This window comes from Tasmannia lanceolata, unplaced genomic scaffold (assembly GCF_043159265.1).
Source record: "Tasmannia lanceolata isolate RefF3 unplaced genomic scaffold, GAP_Taslan_0.1 ptg000029l, whole genome shotgun sequence".
Classification (NCBI taxonomy): domain Eukaryota; kingdom Viridiplantae; phylum Streptophyta; class Magnoliopsida; order Canellales; family Winteraceae; genus Tasmannia; species Tasmannia lanceolata.
In genome coordinates, this window is record NW_027518706.1 from 9217415 (window position 1) to 9230468 (window position 13054).

Sequence of the window (13054 nt, forward strand, 5' to 3'; positions counted from 1 at the left end):
GCTTTCTCATGCAACAGCCGCTCTGTGAAATGCTTTCTAGGATAGTCCCTAGCAAATCCCAAATTGTAACTTACAATACTTAAAATTTGTTTCATTAAAAGTCATAAGCCACTATTCTAAGCATTGTTGGCATTCCACTTTTCTTCTCGAGATACCAAAATGGTAAAAGATTCCGATAGAAGAAAAGTGTGTGCAAATGGCAACTCTTCAAAAGCTACATGTTTGTAAAGTGATAAATGGACCAAAGGAATAATATGAAGAAGAAAATGTATGTTAGAGGCATGGTTCAATTTGGAAATTCCGTAGAAAGTATCAGATGAGACAGGTAAAGGCATCCCTCGCTACTGAAAGATTGGTACCCACCCCTTTCTAAAATGTATGTTATAGGAGGAATTATACGATGTCCCACCTTATTTTCCTATAAAAATTATTCCCCTCAAAAGTATAAGTGGGGCCCACATATTCAGATGGTCTAAACCAATCATCAGCTGGTCTTTGATAGACCGAATAAAATCATCTATGATTGAAATACACCACCACTTTATATGGTCCAACGACTAACGATAACTAAACAAAGATATGTTGTAATTGTGATCTCTCTTCTTTCTCGATGAAGGATTGGAAGCTTGATTTTACTTTTGTTAGAGTAATTAGGTCAAGCAAGAGGTTGCTTGAAGCATTACACCCAAGGTATCTAGTTTGGAATACCAAGTTTGTTGCCTCCAGCCCCTATATATATATATAGAGATACACTAGGGTTAATGACTGGTTAATGGACTCTAGCCCATGTAGGCCTACTACACCGGTCCATTATCTTATTAGGCTTATATTAGAACATATACTAGGGTTATACCATACACATGTATACCCAACAACTTTTACGATTTAAGCGCGATTATTCTATAATTTTGGTCGAATTTTTTTTGGTTAGGTAAGCTGGGATTGAACCTCTGACCTCCACGTTGAAGTGCAAAGCCTGGACCATTGAGCTATAGGCTCGATCTCGAATTCCTCCACAAAAATCAACCCCTTCGCACCAATGTCCCAAAGGAACAGTAGCAAAGAGACTATTGTGATTAAGAGTGAGGTAATGAAACTTTCATTGAGATTTGAACCGAGAAATTCGGTACGTTAGACTCATGTGATAACCCACTCCACCACGACACAATAGTTGATAATTATTTTTTATCATATTAGCCTCCTCGACATTTATGGTTGATCAAGAAAAGAGAAAAAGAAAGATTGAAGGGGTCATTAGTTAAAGAATCTCAAGTTTTCCTCGTGTCAATCCACTCATTGCTCACAAAGGTGTCCACCTTCAACGAGATGCTCAACAAAAGTTTGAGATAAGATGCACTCGCAATTTGGTGTGCAATTTGGTGTGGGAGGCCCTCCATGAGGTATAGAGGATATGGTTTTCCAAAGTAGCAAGTGTTGAGTGAGACCTTCTCAGTAGGGGTGTAAATGGATATTCGAAAATTCGATTACCGTCCGCATCCGAATCCATTTAAAGCGAATATTATCCGAATCCGTTTCAAGCGGATATTATCCGAATCCGTTTATGAGATATCCGGCTCTTAGCGGATGCGAATCTGGTAAATGGTATATCCGATCCGTTTAACATCCGAATCCGAGAAGTAAATCCTTTTTATTTATTATTAATAATATCATTAATATTTATTTTTAGTAATGACACACTATCTTTTGTTTCTATAAGAAAAGTGAATATTCTTTTTAAAAAAATAAAAATAAAAACAAAAATAGCCCAAACCCATTCCATCAAAATAACCCAAACCCATTCCATCATATACAAAAAAAAAAAAAAGGAAAAACCCAAAGACCACTACCAACACTATCATCCATCCCCATCGCCTCCCTCTCTCTCTCTCTGCCTTTGTTTTAAAAGGAAGAAGAGGATCTCATATATTTTAGGGTTTGAGAGTTAATTTTGTGAAGAGAATGTAGAGGTCTAGTTTTAGGGTTTGGAAAATTCATTCGAGTAAGTAGGAGAAAAAAGATAAAGTGCTGCAATAAAATGTTCGAATTTACCGGATAAACGGATACGGATCATATCCGAATTCGAACAATATCCGACGGATACGAATTCGGTAATAGATATTAAATATCCGTCGAATCCGAATCCAAATCCGAATTCGGATAATGTATACTGTAATCGAATTCGGATATAGCCATATCCGCTCCGAATTCGATCCGTTTACACCCCTACTTCTCAGGAGTTTTGTTAGACGTCTGAGTAGCTTACTTAAATTCTAATTAGGCAGCACTTAAATTCTAACAATATTTGATTTCTACTGAAAGCACATTAGTCATTAATAATAGACTTTCACAATTAGAACTAGTATCCATCTATGAAATTACTATTTAAATTTCTCTATCATAAAAATTAGGGAGATGATATTTTCACCCCTCTGCAGTACGCATTCGCCCCTTTACAGCGTGAACAGTGGGCAACCTTAACGCTTTTTGACGTCAAATCACGTTAAAAGGGGGCGAATGCGTGCTGCAGTGGGGGTGAAAATATCATCACCCAAAAATTACTAGTAGACCCTCTGTACCAGAATTACAATTCAATCCTTTCAGCAACTAATGTTCACATTTGGGACCAATGTAGGGGTAGAATACATGTCTACCTTAGGTGTATGATAAGGGATTTGCATGTCAATTTCGCAAATTTCTTCTGCGGCTCACTTTTGCAGAAGAGAACAGCCACCTCAGATGAATGAAATGAATAAGACAAAATCTGCTAAATAGTGAACTTGAGTGGCTGTTCTCTTCTGCAAAACTGAGCTGCTTCAGCAAAATTGCCTAGCAAAATCATGTCTGAAAAATTAACTGTGAACCGCATTTGATTTTTGGACTGTACAAAATATTCTTCAAAACTTCTTTTTAGAAAATACTTTGTTTAAAATATAGGATTTGACAGGGATCATCGCAGAAGGCATTTCGCAGACAGTCTATTGCATGAGAGAGCAGCCACACAGGCTCAGTACTTTTCAACAGTTTTGTCTTCATTCATGATGTGGCTTCTCTCTCATGCAATAGACCGTCCGAGAAACGCCTTCTGCGATGGCCCTAGCAAATCCCTTAAAATATATGGATCGAAACCTTATTAGTTATAAAATCTTAATAATGAATTAGTGACAAATTTATCAAGACCAAATACTAGTAGGGTTCACCTTAAATATTCTCCCTTGTTGGGGTGGTGGATTCGTTGTGAAGAATTAATAAAGAGACAGAAAGAATGTCATTGTTATGCTCTTCTTACTGCTCTCCGAAACCACTCTCTCACCAGCCCTGTCTACCCCTCTCTCACCTTGGGTAAACAAATTCTCCATGATTTCTTTGTCAGAGTTGCCAAGCATGCCCTTTGTCTTTCTAGTTTTCTTCTCTTCTGCTACTTTTTTTTGTTACTAACACATAGGTTCGCAACATTATACGCCTCTTGACCCACTTCGAGGGAAGTGTCAGTCGTCTGTGCACAGAAACACGCTTTCAGGAATAAATTTCTTCATTGATTTGAAAAGGATTAATTACATGGTAATTATACCAGATGAAGAAGCTACTTGGGAACCACATGATTACTTCCTCTAAAACTCCGACCCAAGCTAATCTAAAAACCACACTTATCTCTAAGAATCTTACCCATACCAAACAACTGAGAAAAGCAAACTCCAAAAGCTACAAAATCTAAACTAATTTATTCCACCCCAAGTGGAACCTATCTAGGTACATAACATTTTTTCTTCAATCCTAAAATTATATATCAGGAGAATGGTCTCTACAAGAGACAACAGGCAGACTAGGAATGTAATCGCCCTTGTCCATGAAGGCAAGTTCCTGTAAATCTTAAGGGGTGCCAATATCAGCTCCCAAACAAATAAAACAGGTATAAGATCACTACTCAACAACAAAATTTATCATCCTCAAACCATTGAAATCGTCCAAAATAAAAATTGAAAGGAGGATCTTCATATTGTGCCCTTTGAAATTAGAGGTGGCACCCCAATCAGTTTGTCCTATATGTAAAAGAATTGAAAGTAAATCAAACATTTCAGCCTACATCTCTATATCGTGTGGAAAGATAGAAAGTAATTCTGGGTTATAATACCATTCATTTTTCGTGTTTGACATCAAAACATCCTATTCATTTATCGCTAAGTATGCAACAAGGTACAAGAATTACATTGAACAAATGTACATTGGGTAACGGGGATTACGCCAAAATAACCCCCAATTACATTTGCTTCAGTAATACAGAAACTACTATGCAGAAAATGTAAGGGTTACCAGTCAAAAGAATTGCCCATGAGAGAATGCCTCTACTTTCAATTTATTATTCCAGTTCGCTTTCTGAAACAACCTCCTCTTGCAGTTCGAACGCGTCAATTTCTGCAAAGTAAGCTCTCTGTTTGTTGACAAAATCCTCAGACAAAGAGTGTATGCTGACACCTTTGTTCATTGAACGGCGTTGCTTCTGTGGATATGTCAGTCAGATTCAAAGTATATTAAGATTAAGTAATGAGAAGATCAAACTTTGGATGGCAACAACTGTAATAGCTCAGAAAATGCAAGAGAAATGGTAAGTCAATAGAAATTAAACTTTGTAAAGACAAACTGAATGATAAGAAGCAACATAATGAAATTTTTTTGTATGTGATGGCACTGTTAAACTGTAACATTGATTATCAAGTGGACAAAAGTCATGGGAAACATCTCCATTTTTTAGAAAAGAAGATACAAACAGATCTCGGCTTTGGGGAAGTGCAAATACTCCAACTTGAACAACAAAATAGGAATCTATATAAAAAAATTAACCAAAACATAGGATTCCTGTGATGTAAAAGGTACTACCCATGTACCAAACCCGCGCACCAGTGGCTAAAAAGTATTCTATTTTGTTGTATTGTGAACCTTGTTCCGAAGAAAAGCAGGCCGTATTGTGAACCTTGTTCAGAAGAAACCAGTTCTCTACATCTTCTGAATTTGAGTGACATGTTTACAGTAAAAAGTATAGTTTATGTTATGACCAATCATGCAAAAAAGTAGAAGCACCCCATTGATGTCTGTTTTATCATAGTCCATACTGTTCTTTCATATGTCCGACAACATCCATTCTAGGCAAAGTGCCTCCATGAAAAAAATACAATGGATGAGATGCATATTTAAATCTCGCATCATCACAATGCTTTTGTTGTGCTTGTTGTATGGGTGAAAAAGAGAGAGCGTAAACTGTAAGCAAGGTGCAAGGCACAAGTCTGTTGGCCTGGCATCCCATGCCATAAGACACAAGGCATCTATAAATGAAATATATCAATATTTAAGTAGATTTAACTTGAATAATAGAATTTATAATAAATTTAAAACAGCATTTGCAAGATGCATATTTAAAGTTATAATTGCAAATATAAGACCCTAGAAAGCAAAAACTATGATAGTTAATTCGATTAGAGAGGCATATGTTTGAAACAAAACAGATGTATTCATGAAGCATTTGTGAAGCATCTGGATATTGTGTCATGTCAGATGTTATCTTTTAATGTGCTTTAAAAGATGTATTTCAAGTTTCATGTTTGGATTTTTCTTATTTTGTATGCTGTGAAAGAGTGTCATTGTTCTTAGTTTTGTCTTTAGTGAAAATCTTTAGTCCCATATCGGTAATGCAAAAGACCGTTCATGGGTTTATATAGACTATCGAGATTCTCTAACAGTTGGGATCTAAAAAAACTAAAGACAGTTGTATAACAAACTTTTCACATAGGTTCACGAGCCATAGCTGTTTTGTCCGTTACACAATGTGTGTTTTGCAATGAACGGTCATTCTAATGGTCACTTACTAAACAAATGCATTTGTGAACAATTTATATTAGTGAGTGGTTGAGTTTCCCTATTTAGGAAGATGCTCTCTTCTTTTTCATATACAATTTTTTACAGACACTATTGTCTTCTTTGCATTCTCTTCTATTCTCTTTGTTCTTTCAAGTAAAGGTGGACAATGCGTGTTTGCAAGGCCTTTGGTTCTGTGAGTGTATTCTAGAGGCAAACATCATCAACCCATATGCATCATTGACTCGTCAGATTGGGGGCAAAGTTTGTCTTAAGGACAGAGGGTTTTGACTCATGATTCAAGTCGATAAGTGATCTAAATTCTTTGCAACCACATGTTCTTATGTTTTTTGTAGCTCTCTCTCTCTCTCTCTCAACTCCAACACCATGGGTAGACATCTCAAAGGATTTTGTAGTGCAATTGCCTAAGGCAGCAAGGAGTTTGGATAACATATTTGTGATTGTGGACGCATTCTCCAAGATGAGTCAGTTTGGATAACGTATTTTTTTCAATGAAGTTGTAAGGTACCATGGGATACCACACTATTGTTTTAGACAGAGATGTAAAGTTCAGCATCCAATTATGGAGCTGTCTTTCGAAGATGCTGGGAACAAATATGAGATTTTGTAGCCCATACCACCCCGAAGTGATGGTAAAACCGAGACGGTCAATAGATCGCATGGAAATATGACGGGAACAGCTATGAAGAACTTCAGAAGTTGGGACTTAGTCTTGCCCAAAGTGAAATTTGAATTTAACTGTTTGGTGAATCACACTACAGGATATTCTCCATTTCAGATAGTGTTGGGGAAGAATAAACAAGGGCCCTTAGACCTTATTCCACTGCCAGTACATCTGAGAAAATCCCTAATAAAGTTGAGGAATGTTGGAAAGTTTGCAGCAGATACACACAAAAGTGAGAGAAACCATCCTAAAACATATAGCCAATTAAAAGGAGAAGGCTGAGATGAAAAGAAGGAATTTAGCCTTTGAAGTTGCAGACAAGGTCTGTATATGTTTTTCCCCAAAGAGATTTCCCAGTGGTTTGTACACCATGTTGAAATCTTGGCAACGATAGATGACAATGCTTATCAGGTGTTGCTTCCAGAAGGGTCGACAATTGATAATCCGTTCAATGTCAGGCACATCTATGCCTTCTATGATAATACTGCTGAGAACTCATGGTCAATTTCTGTTCAAGAAGAGGAGGGTGATGCAAAAGCATAAACTAAGAGGGATTATATAGAGGAGGTCGCAGCCAAGTTTCAGGGGAAATAAGACCACTCCAAACGTGTCAGATATTCTGAGAGGCTTCAAAAACAGCAAAAGAAAACTTTGCTTGCCTCAACTTAGTACAAGAAATGGTTAGGACAAAGACTCTGCGATTGGGTCCAAAATCAGTTGAAGCTGTTAAGTTTGTTACAGGTTAGTTTAGTGATTTAGTCATTTGCTAGCAGGTTAGTTTATTCATTTTAATTTGTAAAATGCTGGTATATAAAGCCCAATACTGCCAATTTTCGGTGTTTTTTTTTATTGAATTGAATTCTGGAGTCTGAATTTGGAGAGATACGATTGTCTTCTTCAGCAACATTCTCCGAAGCAATGGAATGGCAGACATTAGCTGGTTGTCATTTTCCATCCTTTCCTAAGTATTATTTTACCTTGTTTCATGCAAGGTTGCTGTTCTGTAATGGTTCAGCTTGCTGTCATTGTGCTGAACAAATTCCAGTCTCCCCTCGCAGGAATTTCAAATCTCCTTCCATTAAAGAAACAGATCTTCACAGTGTCGGTCTACTTAGCTGCTTCTGAGTCCAAACATCTCACCATTTGACTGATCCGCCATTACCGGTGAGTCTTCTCTGGTGTTTCTTATGTAATCCGAATTCTCCTTTGGGTTTGAGGCTCAATTCAGCTCAAGGTTGCAGAAATCCATTTGCAGAGCCTATCATTTTTGGTTTACTCATTCTTGTTCCTCATCGTTTGATCTGCAAGTAACAAATCAACTTGCTTCCAATCTGAATTACTGATCTTTTAGTAACAGATCTACCCGAGCTTTAAACATTTTCAACTGAATGTTTACTTAAATCAGCTTCCATAACCAACCACTTTGCATGATCTTTCTTCAATTCTGAATTTCAAATCTGCTAGCATCAGATTAAGCTAAATCTTGTGGAAATTGATCACTTCAGAAAGTTTCCATATGTGATCTTTCCATACACTGCACAAACCTGCAAATTAGTCATTTTCTGTTTATTCTTTTCGGTTACTTTTCATTTGATCTGAAATTTCCAATCCGTTTACCTCCATTCTGAATCATTAATTTGTTTAGCATTAGCCATTAGATCTAGCTAAACTCTTTCATTTTTTTTGATGAATTCCTTTCTGTTCATTATCTGATCTGAATTTCCACCCTAGTTGGCATTTCATCCACTTGAAAAATGCTGAATTTAATTCCCATGGTTAACCAGCTCAGCACCACATCCTTCGGAATTTGAAACCACAGCTAATCTGTGTGTGATATTGCTTCTATACTTCGCCAGTAGGCCCTTCCTATCGCAATTACAACTGGTTTGCACTGTTACTAACTAGTCCAATTTCGAGATTACTTATGAACAATCCACAAATTTTATTACTAAAGAAAATATTATGTGAGGGAGTTGAATAAGATCGTTCAAAATGCTACAGTTAATGGTTCCGTCATCCGTGTGCATTCACATAACATCTAAAATTTCTCAAGTTTCAGATATAACTACTATATGCTATGTTGCATGGATTCTTTGCCCCCCTATGCCGAATCCATGTCGACACGTCTCCACATGCGAATCGGACATGGATTCACATGGGACACACCCGGACTCTTGTCGTAGTTGTGTCTCGCACGAATCCTGTTTTTTTTCGGGCGAATCAAATTCATCTTTGTCTCTTTTCCACACGAATCCTGTTATTTTCAGGCGAATCTGATTCATTGTTGTCTCTTTTAAAAAAATTTATACGAAAGCACAGCTCGTACTCTTTAATAAAAACCCCAGTGCACAACCCCTTCCTCAATTTTTAATATATATACATATGCATATACATGCACACACATATATAGCCACATTTAAATTTTTTATTTTGAAAATTTTATTTCATTTAAAAATTACCGAATCCGAATCCTACTTTTGGGGGCTTGTCGAATCTAAGACCTCAAATCCGTGTCGGATCGTGACACGCGAATCCGAATCCATGCAACATAGACTATATGTAAGAGATTTTATTAACTTCAAAATGAACCAAATAGATATACATAAAGCAAAAACTATGGAATAGGTCTAGTAAATAACTATACATAATATTCTACTTCTGAAAAAGCCTATTCCTCGAAATAGAACATCAAATTACTAATTCATGAGACTGCTTTCCAAGAACTGAGCGTCAATTCTAGTAATGGTTTAGAATCATAAACATGTACCAAGCATGTGTGGGTAGTACAAATGAGAAATGTGTGGGTAGTACAAATGAGAAGATCTAAGTTGCAACAAAAGGACATCTAATTTTGAGGATATTACCAAGGACGGTCGTGCTTGAAGAAACACAATTGGGTGTAGAAGCAAAGTTACTGGTTTTGAATGTAATATTTACTAAACCTGTTTGTGTGTGTGTGTGTGTTTTAACATGTAATAAGGTGATTCGTGTAGAAAAAACTTGTGTGTGTGTGTGTGTTTAACATGTAGCTAGAAGTAAGAATGTGATTTATGTCAAAATAACTTGTGAGCAGATTATAATTAGAAACAAACCTTCTTGCCTTCTAAATGACAAACTGAGCACACCTCAGACAGACCATCACCTCGATGTGCATGCTTCAGCCTGTCCCTACTTTAAATTTGTAGCATAATGAATAGCTTCATTATAATGCATGACCAGCAAATAGACATATAAGAAGAAAACCAAATTCTCATCTTCAGCATAGCATAGCTTGAAAGAATCACAGTTTACTATTTCTCATCCAAGGTGCTCTAGCAGATGATAAACTATCAAGCATGGAATAAGTGACAACCAAAAGCAAAACATAAGAACTAGTGTTATGACATACAAATGCAGCGAAACATTTGCATATTCAGAGAGGGGATGAGACATTTGACAAAAGCTTTGAAAACAGATAAACAGAAAAGAGAACATTTTTAATCCCTAATAAAGTCCAGGAAAAATAAAGTTTACAGATACCATTCTTCATTTTCTGGAAAACAACGCAGATTGTTCTTGAGATCTACTATGTAAAACCGCATGTTAAATGCTTCTCTAACTGTCAGCGAATATTGAACATGCTCCCCCTAAAAAACATAAAACGTTATAACATCAAGAATATCAACATGGATTACAAATTACAATGAGCATACAATTAAATTAAACCAACACCCATAAGGCAAAATGAATTCTTTAATCCCCACTTTTCCTCTAAAAGAAAAACAGAAGAAAAGGGTCGGAGTATCTACCTATTGATTTTATTTTATTTTTTTTCTTTCTTTCTATCGGTAGACTAGGATCAAGACTAGTTACCTGAGGGTAGGAGTCTAGGATCAAGACTAGTTACCTGAGGGTAGGATGCTAAGCTGATAGCTTACATAGGCGTAAGTCAATTCCAGCGAATTTCCAGTAGAACAAAATCATGGTCACAAAGCTCGTTTAGAATATCAACATGGATTACAAATTACAATGAGCATACCATTAAATTAAACCAACACCCAAAAGGCAAAATGAATTCCTTAATCCCCAATTTTCCTCTAAAAGAAAAACAGAAGAAAAGGGTCGGAGTATCTACCTATGGATTTTTTTTTTTCAATTTTTTCTTTCTTTCTATCGGTAGACTAGGATCAAGACTAGTTTACCTTAGCGTAGGATGCTCAGCTGATAGCTTAAATAGGCCTAAGTCAATTCCAGCGAATTTCCAGTAGAACAAAATCATGGTCGCAAAGCTCATTTACGACAAATGAATGGTCACAAAATACTAACACTAAACCACAATCAAAAGAGGTGTTGGATTGCAGGAAATTTCAGAAAAGTTTGGAAAGGAAAAATATTTCTAAATTTTCGTACTTTTTTTTACAAATGAAGAAAAAGATAACTTAAACCAACCCTATTCAATTTTTAATTAGAGGGCCTTCAAATTATGACAATATCCCTATAAATTAACCACAATCATATAATTTTCCTCTAAATCATGTAAAGAAAATTTTTCCTAGGAAACTATGTTCAATCAAAGAAATTTTTTTCTTACAATCAAAACAGAACCTAAAGAAACTTCACAGAATTCAGCAACCTGAAACAATAATTCCATGAAAGTTTGATCTCATTGCACTTACACAAAACTCCTGATTCTTCCCACAGGAGGGCAAGTTAAGGGCATCATGACTGCAACCGTTTTTCCCTCCCTCTTCCTCTTCCCCTTTTTCTCTATACTTTGCTGACTGTAAACAGTACCAACCTCAGAGCCCTCAATAACAATGCTATCTACAAGAGTCAAAAGCAAACCTGTAGTGTTTCAGAACAAAAGAATTTACAAATAAAAGAATTTCTACAACAAACCCATAAAAGGAGAATACCTAATTCAAAATGTTAGACAGGAATTGAAACTGCATTCAATTAAAAGCTAATAACAATATATTGCAGAGCCCTCAATAACAATGCTATCTACAAGATTCAAAAGCAAGGTATAAATAATAAGATACAGAGCCCTCAATAACAATGCTATCTACAAGAGTCAAAAGCAAGCCCATAGTGTCCAGAACAAAATAATTTACAAATAAACCCCAGAATCACCACAACAAAACCCTAACAGAAAAATACACAATTCAAAATCTTAGACCGAATTGACTCGGCATTCCATTAAAAGCTAATAACAATATATTGCAGATCCCTCAATAACAATGCTACCTACAAGATTCAAAAGCGAGCCCGTAGTGTTCAGAACAAATGAATTACAAATAAACTCTAGAATTTCCGCAACAAGACCCTAAAAGAAAAATACGCAATTCAAAATTTTAGACCAAAATCGATTCAGCATTCAATTAAAAGCTATGAATAACAAGATATCGCAGAATTATCAGAAAGTGCAGAGAGATTCATCCCAACATTTGGAAAGAAAAAAAATAAAAAAATCGAGACCAACCATAAACCCCATTTTTTAGGAAAAAAAGTGTTCAAAACAAAAGAATTGGAAAATAAACTCTAGAATTTCCACAACAAACCCATAAAAGCAAAATACCCAATTCAAAATTTTAGCCGAAAATCGATTCCGCATTCAAAAAAAAGCTAATAACTATATACATTGCAGAATTATCAGAAAACGCAGAGATAATCATCCCGACATTTGAAAAAAAATGAGATCACCCATAAACCCTATCATTTAGGAAAAATAGTGTTCAGACCAAAGGAATTTACAAATAAACTCAACAAAACCATAAAAGGAAAATACCCAATTCAAAATTTTAGCCCAAAATCGATTACGCATTCGATTAAAAGCTAATAACAAAATAATGCCCAATTATCAGAACATGCAGAGAGAATCATCCCAACAATTGAAAAAGAAAAAGAGAACACCCATAAACCCTAATCCTTTAGAAGAAAAAAAACACTAAGCTAATCAAATGAGTGAAAAAGATTTGGAGAATTACCATAAAATTGAGAGGATTTGTGTTGGGGATTGATGGGGTTTTTATCATTATTTGATCCAATGCTACTGTTTTCGTTATTGAGGGAATTCTCGTCTGGTCTTTTGTTAGAGAGAGAGGGTTTGGGTTTGTTTTTGCATTTGATAGTGTAGGAAATGGGGGTGGTGTTGGTGCAATCAGAGAGGGGTTTTCTTTTAAATCTTCTTCTATTTTCAGAATCCATGGTTTTCTTTTCCTACCTATTTTTAGAAAGGGTGTGATTTTTATAGTGTTTTGTTTTTGGCGGGACTGAGAGCGAGAGAGAGTGAGAACGCGCGGGGTATTTTTATTTATTTTTATGTTTTTCTTTAATAATTGCAAAAACACAGTTTGTCTTTTGCTTTTTAATTGGTTTGTACTTTGTAAGAGCTTTTTGGAAACAGTAATAAGTAATAACCCTTTACAGCTCTTCCATTAAGAAAAGACAAGATGGGTCAGTGCAATTATCAAAACTTATTTGTGCTGATATCATTTGATATCATTTCCCTCTTTTTTTTTGGGAGTAGTGGAGAGAAATTCTAAT

The 13054-nt window shown here is 35.9% G+C and overlaps 1 protein-coding gene across 4 annotated transcripts; it reads right to left on the bottom strand.

The window, feature by feature from the left end:
- Positions 1-4105: 4105 nt before the first annotated feature.
- LOC143859224 (uncharacterized) lies at positions 4106-12799 on the bottom strand. 4 transcript variants are annotated; one of them, XM_077369920.1, is made up of 4 exons: positions 12496-12799; positions 11185-11353; positions 9622-9697; positions 4106-4495 (listed from the first exon to the last, which is right to left on the bottom strand). In XM_077369920.1, the coding sequence occupies exons 1-4, from the start codon at positions 12713-12715 to the stop codon at positions 4355-4357; spliced, it is 606 nt and encodes a 201-aa protein (XP_077226035.1). In that variant the 5' UTR covers positions 12716-12799; the 3' UTR covers positions 4106-4354. The 4 variants fall into 4 exon arrangements, 3 of the variants coding, with proteins under 3 accessions (XP_077226035.1, XP_077226034.1, XP_077226036.1); XM_077369919.1 differs by having other exon boundaries at positions 9622-9700; positions 12496-12797; XM_077369921.1 differs by having other exon boundaries at positions 9622-9700; positions 11185-11332; positions 12496-12794.
- Positions 12800-13054: the final 255 nt, after the last annotated feature.